This window comes from Electrona antarctica, assembly GCF_951216825.1.
Source record: "Electrona antarctica genome assembly, chromosome: 21".
Taxonomy (NCBI): domain Eukaryota; kingdom Metazoa; phylum Chordata; class Actinopteri; order Myctophiformes; family Myctophidae; genus Electrona; species Electrona antarctica.
The window spans coordinates 8,682,825-8,695,693 of NC_136802.1; the positions used below are offsets into that span (position 1 = coordinate 8,682,825).

The 12,869-nt window shown below is 42.3% G+C and overlaps 1 protein-coding gene and 1 long non-coding RNA gene across 5 annotated transcripts; both read right to left on the reverse strand.

Annotated features, from left to right (window-relative positions):
* Positions 1 to 855: 855 nt before the first annotated feature.
* Positions 856 to 8,491, reverse strand: LOC306914539 (E3 ubiquitin-protein ligase TRIM47-like). Of its 4 annotated transcripts, none has more exons than XM_079491612.1 (7): positions 7,443 to 8,491; positions 6,053 to 6,412; positions 4,456 to 4,551; positions 3,906 to 4,139; positions 2,607 to 2,687; positions 1,929 to 1,988; positions 856 to 1,789 (listed from the first exon to the last, which is right to left on the reverse strand). In XM_079491612.1, the coding sequence occupies exons 1-7, from the start codon at positions 7,665 to 7,667 to the stop codon at positions 1,739 to 1,741; spliced, it is 1,107 nt and encodes a 368-aa protein (XP_079347738.1). In that variant the 5' UTR covers positions 7,668 to 8,491; the 3' UTR covers positions 856 to 1,738. The 4 variants fall into 4 exon arrangements, with proteins under 4 accessions (XP_079347738.1, XP_079347737.1, XP_079347736.1 ...); XM_079491611.1 differs by having other exon boundaries at positions 2,528 to 2,687; XM_079491610.1 differs by having other exon boundaries at positions 1,886 to 1,988; positions 2,528 to 2,687.
* A 1,261-nt stretch (positions 8,492 to 9,752) lies between these two features.
* On the reverse strand, positions 9,753 to 12,297 carry LOC306914482. Its single transcript, XR_013788687.1, has 4 exons — positions 12,200 to 12,297; positions 12,059 to 12,158; positions 11,374 to 11,485; positions 9,753 to 9,957 (listed from the first exon to the last, which is right to left on the reverse strand). It is a non-coding gene; the product is annotated as an uncharacterized lncRNA (long non-coding RNA).
* Positions 12,298 to 12,869: the final 572 nt, after the last annotated feature.

Here is a 12,869-nt window from a genome sequence, read left to right on the forward strand (position 1 = left end):
CTATACCAATACAAGTATAGTGCACTGCTCAGTTCAAACAGGTGGGATTTTTTTCACAAACTTATCACAAATGTATTTTATTATAGTACAGACAATAGACACAAATGCAGACAAGACAGGGTGATAATACCTGAGTTTCTAAAGACAACCTTCTAAAACCTTTCTAAAAGCCTTCAAAATTACAATAATAATAATGATGTTGCTATGCTACTACATGTATAGCAATAACTAATGAGACACAGAGGTAGCATCCGGCTTCAAAGGTAAAACAACGTATAGGTTGCACCGGGTATCAATGGGTTAAAATTAAATATGCACTATTTGGAATGACTAGGTTATGGGGGATAGAACACTGTCAAAAAGATTTGATACAATTAAAACAGGAGGAGATCCGCACACCGTTTTAAAAGCTCCCAAAACAATGTATTGACAACAGTGCGGACAACAATAGGCTATAACGTTTCGGCCTCAGGGGTCTTCGTCATACCCGACGAAGGCCCCTGAGGCCGAAACGTTGTATTGTACGCTCTTGAGAGCGTAAAATGAAACCAAATGGACCCACGCTCTCAAGAGTTAACATCTGCATTACTTATAATTTACGAAGTCTCCACAATTAGAGAATGTAGAATAATTGTTATTTTGACCGTCTGCCTGTTATCTCTCTTATGATACCCCATCAATACAGCATGGAATTGTGGACAAAATCTTATCCAATGACAACAAAATATATCAAGTTTGGGGTGGCTAAATGAGAGGCTAAATGTCATCAAATGGTGGTCCGCACGTGGCTCAAATGCTGAATAAATAACTATACCAATACAAGTATAGTGCACTGCTCAGTTCAAAAAGGCGGGATTTTTTTCACAAACTTATCACAAATGTATTTTATTATAGTACAGACAATAGACACAAATGCAGACAAGACAGGGTGATAATACCTGAGTTTCTAAAGACGCCTTCTAAAACCTTTCTAAAAGCCTTCAAAACCTTTAAAAAAAATTACAATAATAATAATGATGTTGCTTTGCTACTACATGTATAGCAATAACTAATGAGACACAGCGGTAGCATCCGGAAAAATGATGTTTAGAAGATGAATTTTGCATTCATAAAACCCTGCTTCCTATTTTACCATGAGTATAGCATTCAAAGATCAGGCCAGTTTTACCTGCAAAGTCCTTCAAAATCATACTGAGATAAATATGAAAAATAATGGACACACACGCACAAAGGATTCATGCCAGTATTTATCCGCATAAATCAGAAATCCAGATGTTGTAAAATGTTAGGGCTTTTACTTGTACAGTTGTCACCTGGCAAAAAAAGGATAATGCTGCAATTGAATGTTTTTCCTGTTCAACATCATTCCCTCTTGCTTGTTGGTCTGGGCAGCAGCCGCAGCACTAGAAGTTGGGCTTCATATAACTAGTCAATTAACTCAATTCCTTTACTGGATATTCCATGCCTCTTTAAACCAAGAGTCATCATGCAAAAGGAGTGTCAGGGTTTCAGTTTTGTGTGTGCGGTTTTGAAAAAGCCGTTATTTTTTTTCAGAAACGTGTTTTAAGTTAACAAATCGTGAAAAACTGTAAATATGTCCCCATCTATGAAGACATGGATTTCTCATGAAGTTCTCAGTTGCCACAACTGATTTCAGTCATTGGATTCCAGAGCCAGCCTGTCTTCTATGGAATCAAGTTGTACATTGAAAATAGCCAATCTAACTCGTCTTCGTGTTCTACTTTGACAGGGTGAGGTTCTTGTGCATCCAGTGGAGGGGGACAGGGATCTGTGAGAACACAAATCGAATCAGAAATTAAAATCTCATAAAGCTGGCCATGTTCAGATATCTCTCAGAAAATAAAAAGGAATCACTAACACAAACCCCAGATTCAAACGATAAGAAACAGCATCAACATGGGTCTCACATTGCAAGTCTTCTCTGGTCTGAGGCTGTGATGGTTCGTGCAGAATATTGACAGCAGACACTGGAGGCACAAGAAATCAGTAACGTCACGGCAGTGACGGCACACCAAGTGTAATGTCAGAGATAAAACATTCTGAAACTTCAAACAGGCCTACATTAGACTGATTCCATTTAATCTACAATATTTGACTAAAGCAGTGTCAAGACAGAACTCTACTGCTATATAAAATAAAAAAGAACACATTCTGAAACTTCAAACAGGCCTACATTAGACTGAGATTCCATTTAATCTACAATCTTGGACTAAAGCAGTGTCAAGACAGAACTCTACTGCTATATAAAATAACACATTCTGAAACTTCAAACAGGCCTACATTAGACTGAGATTCCATTTAATCTACAATCTTGAACAGACTAAAGCAGTATCAAGACAACTCTAAAAGCAATACATAATGTACATATTCTTGTTTAAATTGATACATTGTGTGCCATCAGCCTATTCCATCTCAAATATCCCTTTGGCAGCAGGGCTATTCACTTCTGTCCATGTTTTTCTATAATGGCTGATTTAGAAAAAACTAAACGATAAAAGAAATTCACCTCTCTTTGATATCTCTGGCCAAGTTATCTTCAGGATGTTGTCTAGTTGGACTCTCAAACCAGACACAGCATCACTTACATCTGTGAAGGAACCCAGAGGATGGGCAACAACACTGGGTAAGGCCGGAGATGCACTGGGCCTGGAGAGAGACTGGAAACTCTGGAGGGAATGGAACAGACAGGACAGAAGAACAATATCAAGAAATAAACAGATTTGTCATACAGCTAGTATAGCTCCCAAATGAGCCTCTGAAAGGCTAAATAACACAGAGAGAAAGACTACGGTTTCAAAGTGAAACTAGGTCTCCACCAGGGCAGGTCGTGGCGCTATAATAGGCCAATGTGAAAAGGGTGCTATTTCTTCTTACGGATGGAATATTAAATAGCGCACGCACGCACGCACGCACGCACATTTGTAACGTGTTAGTGACCGTCACGTTTTGTTGTTGTCACTTTCTTCCCTCCTACTGACTGACATGGGTTGATGTCAGTCAAGGTGAGGTAGAAATGTATTTACCTGGCTCGGGGCGCCACACTGGCTTGGCGCCCTGGGCAACCGCCCAGCATGCCCAGCGCAATAACCGGCCCTGCTTCTGAGTAGGGTATAGGTCAGTGCGGGGCCACTCAGCACTCCTGGGGCGCAGACAGTGCACTAGAATTTCGAGTGCACCGAATAAACGAATGACCAGAGGGCGCACGGGTGCGCTCAGTGCGAATTTCCGAACGCACCCAATATAACATCGTTATACATATAACATATAATATCGTTACTGTCACTGTTTGAGACCGATCCGATACAGATATGGTATTTTTATATGCTACTTTTTTTTTCTAAATGTTTTTTTATCCCACGATTTTGTAACCCATTTCTTCACCCAGTGTCAATTATCTAATGTAATCTTGGGCGCTACACTTCCTCTGCCAACCTGGGGGGGCAGCGGACTGACCTCATGCCTCCTTCTGTGCATGAGGAGTCCAAGCTGCTTCTTTTCACCCGACAGGGGAGAGTTTCCCCGGTCGGACGTAGCGCGTGGAAGGAACACGTTATTCTGACCAATTCCTTTCCCCTCCATCAGGCTGGCCAGGGGGAGGTAGTTTAGAGACCAGGATTACTGCATGTTTTTGTGAGGGTACCTACCCTAGGGGACACGGGGAGAACATGCAAACTCCACACAGAAAGGCCCTTTCGCCAACCCCACCTCGGGTATGGGCACTGATGACACGGAGGAGGGAACACGCCCCCAGCACCCACAGCGTCCCCAGTGGGAATCGAACCCAGGACCTTCTAGCTGTGAGGCAACAGCACTACCGACTGTGCCACCGTGACTTTGATATGCTACTGATTATATTGTGCATCACTACTGAACATCTATGGAACCTGAATGAAATGGATGGTGTCATCAGTTTTGGACAGCTCCCCCAGGTCAGCGTGTCTCCTCTCCAGCGTGGCGATATCCTTCTCCAGCTGACTCAGGTGTGTCTCAGTCTGAGCCCCTGCAGTCTTCTGCTGGTCTCGGATCAGTTCTTTGACCTCACTGCGCCTTCTCTCAATGGAGACGATCGTCTCGGAGAAGATCTTGTCAGTGGCAGCCAGTTCTGCTTCCGCAGAGCTCTGGTTGAGGCAACATGGAACGAGAAAACACACCGCGCACGTATATTCTGTTCTGTATCTTTTGTTTGTTTCTTTCCTCACCTATGATCTGATTCTAGATAATTCTATATGATGCATTGATAAAATGGGTAGCTGCAGTGAAACAATCATTTTTTCCATGCAAATAATTTGTTGCTAGTCTTGTTTTATAGGTTGCTTGTTCTCTGCCAACAGTCCAGTCATTATCTGCAAGCATGAAACAAATTATACTTTCGTACCCTGACCCCAATAACACAATATCAAATCAATATAAATGATCATCATAATATCAGCTCACCTTCAGGGTCTTCAAGACCTGTCTCATGTCTATCAGCTCCTTCTTTCTCTCTTGGATCTCCTGCCGTATATTTTGCTGAATTGTTGCTAGCTGTTTCTGCAGAAAATAAGCATTTAAAAGTGTTTGGTTTAGAGATCCAAACCTAATCCTAAATCCTAAATCAACAACTATCCATCCATCCATCAACCAACCACTTATCCGGAATCGGTTGTGGGGGCAACGGTTCGAGCAGAGCTCCAGACTTCCCTTTCCTGAGAAACATTAGTACCGTAAACTTCCTCCTGGGAATCCCAAGGCGTTCTCAGGCCAGTTTGGAGATGTAATCCCTCCCATCTGGTCCTTGGTCTGCCTCGGGGTCTCTTCCCAGTGGGACATGCAGCGAGGCATACGCACTACTGTAGATGCCCGAACCGCTTAAGCTGGCTCCTTTCCAAGCGAAGGAGCAGCGGCTCTACTCCGAATCGCGCCCGGGTGACTGAACTTCTCACCCTATCTCTAAGGGAGATGCCAGCCACCCATCTGAGAAAACTAATTTTGTACGCTTTTTTCCCCCCCTCAACCTTATTCTTATGGTATAGGGTGTAACAAAATCTCCTGGAGAGGGCGTCAACATATGTGTCACGTGGTAGCGGCCGCCATACTTGCTGGCTTGTCTGGTTTGTTTACATTGAGCGACCATCAGGTGTACTTGTATACTTCTTTTTTTTAAACTGACCTCACAATGGTGCAGACTTGCTCAGTAAATAAGTGCCACAGCAGGTCACGTCGAGGGAATGAGCCAGAAAACGGAATTAGATTTTCAGCTTTCCAGCATGGAGACAGTATCAAGGAACCCAGATTGACGAGTTTACAAAAAGACGTAGAATGGCTTGGATCGGCGCACGGGCGCAGAGACATAACGTTCAACAAAGTATCTAAGCACAGCCGTGTTTGTTCACAACATTTTCCTTGTCCTTGTAATGTATTTTGGCCCGACGTTCTTTCTATCCATCCTGGTGTTGGTTCACTATGTTGTCGCCAAGAACGAGCTCAATATTTACAAAAACATACCACCGTCACTCTATTCTGAGTGATGTGGGCTAGAATTTAATGCCCACGAGAGGGCCGTCCCTAGCTTTTCAGACGCCGCCCCCCTCTTGGTGACGTACACGTTTTCACACGCTATTGATCCACTCTTCATGACCATAGGTGAGAGTAGAAACGAAGATTGCTTGGTAGGCCGAGAGCTTTGCCTTCTGGCTCAGCTAGAACTAGCTTTAACAAATTTGATTCTGTATTATTATTAGCCTATTATTATTTAAAAAAATAAGGAAAGACCTCCGCACACTCGACTTACTAATAACAGGTGCGTCGGCAGCAAAGCAGCAGACTGCAGACACGTAGAGAAGGAGGGAGACCCGCACACTGTCACTTGCTGGTTCAAGAGCTTTTTATTCTAATGTCCAAAATGCATTTGACATTTCTTTGACTTTTTTGAAAGTTAGTTAATCAAAAAAAGAATGACAACCAGTTTTCCTTTTTAGATTCGTAATGATCATTGCATTTCAAACATTAACTGTAATTTTACCTTGTCCCACCGTGCGATTGTGGTCCTTACCTGTTTCTCAGTCTTCTCTGCTGCAGCCGACACAGTGTCGTGGCCCTTATGCTCTTCCATGGCACACACAACGCAGACACACTGCTGGTCTGTGCGACAGAACACCTCCTTCAGCTTGTCATGACTGGAGCACATCTTCTCCTGCAGTTTGTTTGTGGCCGGGACCAGCTTGTGCTTCTGCAGCACGGGGACACTGTAGTGAGGTTGGAGGTGAGTCTCGCAGTACGAGGCCAGACACGCCAGACAACACTTGAGGGCTTTGGGACGTCTGGTTCCGGAGCAGAAGTCACAGGCCACGTCTTCTGGGCCGGCGTAGACCACAGACGCAGAGGGTCTCGCCTTCCTCAACTTCTCCACAACCTGTAAAGTAAAACATACGACGGAAATTCTCCATTCATTGTCAAAGGCATTTAATGTTGATGTTAACACGAAAATAGCCGATTTGCTCAGACACATAAATTCTCCATTCATTGTCAACTGGCATTTAATGTTTGTGTTAGGACAAGAATCTACACTATAGCTGAAAATAGTAAAAAAGTAATGGACAGGGAGGAGGGAGGGGGTCACTCACTGATTACCAAAAAACAGGAATCAATGAGGTTCAGGATGATATAACACTGAGAAATAATTGAATCTGCTAATCCCAGGAACATTATCTGAACACTCATTGTACAGTATAGCTTTGACCTTTCATTGCCATGTTGTTGAAAGGAAAATGGAGGTTACTGTCCGGTTACACTAACTTTAAAGAGATCTTGTTAACAGTCAGCTGTGTGTAGAAGTTACTGCACGCACACACACACTTTTCAGGCAGTAAACTATAGCCATGGATCAAACGACAAAGATCGTCCAGATTCATGACAGACTTGACGGTTGACAGTCGTGTCTCAGAGCTAACTGTAAACAGTACTTCAACAGTCTTATGGGTGATTTTTGTGTGTTGATTATGTCTTGTTTAAATGTCTTGATTAACTGAATACATAGGACCACAACGGAAACAACCCTAGGGCAGCAGGCAGTGAGGCACGTGCAGAGGGGTGGGGGCCTTTGGGGCTTGGGCACCTGCCCTTTTGCCTCAAAGTGCCCCTTTCCCCCCAACTTGCTCCATGTATCCAATGTAGGCCCACTACATTTCTGGTGTCAAATGGTACGAGGGACGGACCACCACAAAAAGACCACCCCCAAAATTGGTGTACCCACAGCTGCACACACTCATGTGCCCTTTTCTTGAGTTTGGGCCCCTAGCTGCACCTTCAGTGCTCTCTGCACGGCCCTGCCTGCCCTAGGGATTTTAGTGTTCCTTTTTAACAATCATTGTAAAATCGATCGTCTTGCCAACTATTTGCAAACTGTTGATAAAGTATTCAATCAAAGTAAAACTCTCTCTCACCTCAGCCAGCATGTTGTTCCTCTTCAGAACAGGTTTTTTCCTGAAGCTCTCCCTGCACTGGGGACAGCTGCTGTATACATCCGCCCGCCAGGACCAGTAGTCCTCAATGCAGTGACCACAGTAGCTGTGTCCACATTGTAGAGACACTGGTTCCATCAGAAGGTCCAGGCAGATGGAACAGCAGAACTGATCCGGGTCCAGAGCAACTCCCTGCAGCTGTGCCATAGTTACCCTATACTGAGCACCACACTAAACGACACTACAGTGTCCTTTGTGTATAGTATACTAGTAGTCTATGCAGATTTTGTTCGTTTCCTTTATATAAATAAAATACCGGTATGTCTATGGTTTTGTTTTAAGAGGAACTATTAAAGGAGTATTAATGGAAAGGAGAGAAAAGGGTGGTTTCCAGGTTGTGTGTCCAGCAGGCTTGGCTAACTGTGCACTCCTGTCTCCACTCTCTGTCATCAGCCTTATTGCGCATCTAATTTAGCTACACTGAACACCGGTACACACAAACACACGGTCATTGGACTTTACAGTACACCTTGTACTGCTGGATTTAGTAGAAGGCCAGAGCTCTGGTTGTATAGTCTATGGTTTCGTTCATTTATTCGAAGAGAAATTACACACCAGTTTCCTTTATATAAATAAAATAATGTCTATGGTTTTGTTTTAAGAGAAACTAAGGAGCATTATGGAAAGGAGAGAAAGGGGTGGTTTCCTGGTTGTGTGTTTACAGCATGGCTAACTGGCTAACTGTCCCTGCATGTGGAATACTGTGCACTCCTGTCTCCACTCTCTCATCACACCTTGTAACAAAGTCTGCCCAATGATATGAGACAGCATTTACTGCTGGATTCAGTAGAACCACACATTTAAATTCCTATTTCCTATACAAGCCGGCCTCATATGTGTTGCTATGACAAAGACAATCCATGTCAGACTAGTCAAGTGCTAAGAAAAACAAAAGGGAGGGAGCGCACCTGGCTGCATCAATCAGTGAATCCGCATGGTGACCTTCAAGTGGCGCTGTTGAGCAACCTGCAAGTGGCAGTGTAGCACTGTTGAGCAGCCTAAAGGGCCATTTAACACAGCACCAATAACTAACTATACCAATACAAGTATAGTGCACTGCTCAGTTCAAACAGGCGGGATTTTTTTCACAAACTTATCACAAATGTATTTTATTATAGTACAGACAATAGACACAAATGCAGACAAGACAGGGTGATAATACCTGAGTTTCTAAAGACGCCTTCTAAAACCTTTCTAAAAGCCTTCAAAATCTTTAAAAAAAATTACAATAATAATAATGATGTTGCTTTGCTACTACATGTATAGCAATAACTAATGAGACAGAGGTAGCATCCGGCTTCAAAGGTAAAACAACGTATAGGTTGCACCGGGTATCAATGGGTTAAAATTAAATATGCACTATTTGGAATGGCTAGGTTATGGGGGATAGAACACTGTCAAAAAGATTTGATACAATTAAAACAGGAGGAGATCCGCACACCGTTTTAAAAGCTCCCAAAACAATGTATTGACAACAGTGCGGACAACAATAGGCTATAACGTTTCGGCCTCAGGGGTCTTCGTCATACCCGACGAAGGCCCCTGAGGCCGAAACGTTGTATTGTACGCTCTTGAGAGCGTAAAATGAAACCAAATGGACCCACGCTCTCAAGAGTTACAGTATTGTTAAACATCTGCATTACTTATAATTTACAAGAAGTCTCCACAATTAGATAATGTAGAATAATTGTTATTTTGACCGTCTGCCTGTTATCTCTCTTATGATACCCCATCAATACAGCATGGAATTGTGGACAAAATCTTATCCAATGACAACAAAATATATCAAGTTTGGGGTGGCTAAATGAGAGGCTAAATGTCATCAAATGGTGGTCCGCACGTGGCTCAAATGCTGAATAAATAATGGGCCTTGATATGAGAAGGGTTGAAAACCACTGTACTAGATTATTTTCAACAAATGTTTGCCTATAATATAGGCAAACATTGATAATATTATTATCACATAGAATAGGGACGTTAGGGTTTATGTGGTTAATTGGAGACATTAACCCATTTTGACCTGAGATCAGATTCTAAAAATGTCTTCTATATCCTGACAGTTTTCTGAAAAAGCTATGTTTCTATGTCAGTGGTTCTTTGATTTTTCAAAAATAGCAGACCTACAGGCTCGTAGCGCGCCACTCGGTGGCGCGCTATGAGCTTGTAGATCTTCTATTTTTCAATAGCTAAAGCATAACATAATGCTAACACCAAAATGGGTTAACCCATCAGGTCAGTATTTAAAACCAAATGGGGAAGAAAAGACAGAAGAGTTGTACAAAGATCAATGCTGTCTTTCAAGAGCAGTTGTTTTAATTCTTTTTATGTTTTTTATCCTGAAGGCAGCAGGTGGCGCTCATCCAGAGATCTCATCATATTCTGGACCCACGGTAGATACGGGTCCATACAGAGATGGTGAGATTTCTCTGTGACCACACTGTGCAACAGAAACAAACAAATGATTACTCAGAATAGCATGTGGTAGTTTGTGACTTAGCCTATATACGTATACAGCAAGGGTTCCCACACCATACAGGCCCCCCAAAAAAGAATCATATTTGAACTGGAGACCCCCCAAACAAATCATATTTGAACTGGAGACCCCCCAAAGGAATCATTGGAACTGGGGATCCCCCAAAAGAATCCTATTTGAACTGGGGATCCCCCAAAAGAATCCTATTTGAACTGGAGACCCCCCAAAGGAATCATTGGAACTGGGGATCCCCCAAAAGAATCCTATTTGAACTGGGGATCCCCCAAAATAATCCTTTTTGAACTGTGGAGCCCCCCACACCGACAAGGACTTGAAATTATAGGCATTACATTTAGTTTGACTCGGTTTCACAGATAAATATTATTGTAAAAATATAGCCGAACTACACACAACGCCTCACACTGCGAGGCGTTGTGTGTGCTTGTAGATCAGCTATTTTCCACAATGTTTGCCTGATACCAATTTGGTATTAAAACTTCAATTGTCACTTTGGATTAGACATTTGCAGATACCCTGTAGCCTATACACTTATATTGCTATGTTGTTGTTGTTGTTGTTGTTTTTACTGTTTACTGAGAAAACAATGTTGCACATCATCATCTGGGGACCTCCCAAAATAATTTAGGAACCACGTAGTATACCAAGAGGAAAAAAGGGGCCTATGTACAATATTAATTTCATTTACATTTTACTCCAAACCAGGGGTCATCAATATGTTGCTATTCATTTTGTATTCATCCTTAGGACCCCAAATCACACCTTAGCAGATCTACAAGCTCATAGCGCGCCACCGAGTGGCGCGCTACGAGCTTGTAGGTCTGCTATTTTTGAAAAATCGTGAAAATAAAATTAAAAAACAAAATCTTTTTTTTTTTTTTTTTTTTTTTTTAAATAATTTGGGGACCCCCTAAAATAATTTGGCGACCCCCCGAGGGGTCGCGACCCACGGGTTGAGAACCCCTGCTCTAAACCATGTGGTTCCCAAACATTTTCATGTCAAGGACCCCCACATTGACACTGATTAGCCCGTGGACCCCCATTTGAAAAGATGTCCCTAACTGTCACCCCCCATAAGAGAAGATTTAAATTTCAAGTACCCCCCCAGTTTGACATGCATTAGGCTACGGACCCCCATTTAATGGCATTTCTATCTCTGGGACCCCCAATTTATATTGTAAAATCAATGTTAATTTAAGTCTGAGAGTGTACAAATGGAACCAACTCTCAGAGTTACAGACCCATAAGTGTCCATTTCGTTCCAAACTATCATTTAGCTGGGGAACCCCTGGAACTTCCTCAAGGACCCCCGGGGGGTCCCCGGACCCCACTTTGGGAACGACCACTGCTCCAAACACTTACATGACTCCCGTCTTCGGACAGTGGCGATCCGTCATGTAATAAGACCTAAGGCGTTTGATGTTCACTCTCTTCAGGTAGAATTTGAAACAGCAGTCATCATGGCCAATTCCATCTGCGTGCGTATACCGTTTTATTTGTTACTTGATATATAAAAATCACACCCGTGTGAACTGAGTGGTGTAAGGTCTTATATAGACTGATCAGCTGTGGTCTGACGTAATGTCTGACGTAATGAAATCACACCCGTGTGAACTGGGTGACCATAGCAACCATGCTATTTTTTTTTGGTACGGACAGACACGTAAACGGACAGACACGTAAACTAACAAAGCCAGTTGTAGGAGTGGTTTACACCACTCAAAAAGCTTGTTATGAAATGGAAAAAAAGAGATGTTATACGGTAGTACCATACCATACCATCTTTATTTATATAGCACATTTAAATAACAACAAAGTTGTACCAAAGTGCTTTACAATAAAATTATAAAAATCACAACTCCATTTAAAAAACAAACATACATACAGTACACAGTGTCACTTTCAGAAACAGCTCATACTATGCTTGGAAATGCCAAAGAATAAAGATAGGTAGTAATACAGTATTAGCATGCATTATACTCTTTGGTAGAGAAGATAAAAACATATATATGTTTGTAATAAGGTCACTAAAAACATGTGAACTTACTGTGGGCTGTCACAGAGCAGTGTAGCACAGCTCCCACTATCAGGATATACAGCAGGACAGTGTGAGTACTGGTTCCCATGGTCAGAACCTTCCGCTGAGACTGTTGTTGGCTGGGTGTATACTGTCAACAGACACTGTGACACATTAGTACTAGCAGTCTATTCCCTTTGTTCCTCTCCCAGTGTATGTATTCCGGATGTATTTTTCTTCTTCTTTGTGTGTGTGTGTGTGTGTGTGTGTGTGTGTGTGTGTGTGTGTGTGTGTGTGTGTGTGTGTGTGTGTGTGTGTGTGTGTGTGTGTGTGTGTGTGTGTGTGTGTGCGCGTGCGTGCATGCAAAGCGGCTAGACAACATATCATGTATCTAACTCTAGTGAGTCATTCTTTCATTTTCATTTTCATTTTGAACTATAACTAACTTTAATACAGCCAGATATATACAGGTATAGTGGCTGATGATAGAGGGAAACAAATGAGGGCTAAAATATTTATATATATATATTTGTTTGTGTGGAATCTGCCTGTACTGCATTACTGCAACTTTCTCAACTCAATCAACAGGTCAACCCTCTTTACCTCTGGTAGTATACTAGAAATGGCTCCAGGCCAACAATACACTTGTATCCAAATGAGAAAAAGAGGTTGCGCATCAGCAATGGTTTTCAGTGGAGTGCCAGACCCAAATCCAGTATACATCAAAAAACAGGAATTAAAATAATTCCAAAAAGGTAGCACATCCAAAAATTAAACAAGCGGTGGACAAATTTACTCACATTTCCATTTCTTTATTGGCACACACCAAAAAGGAACGCTT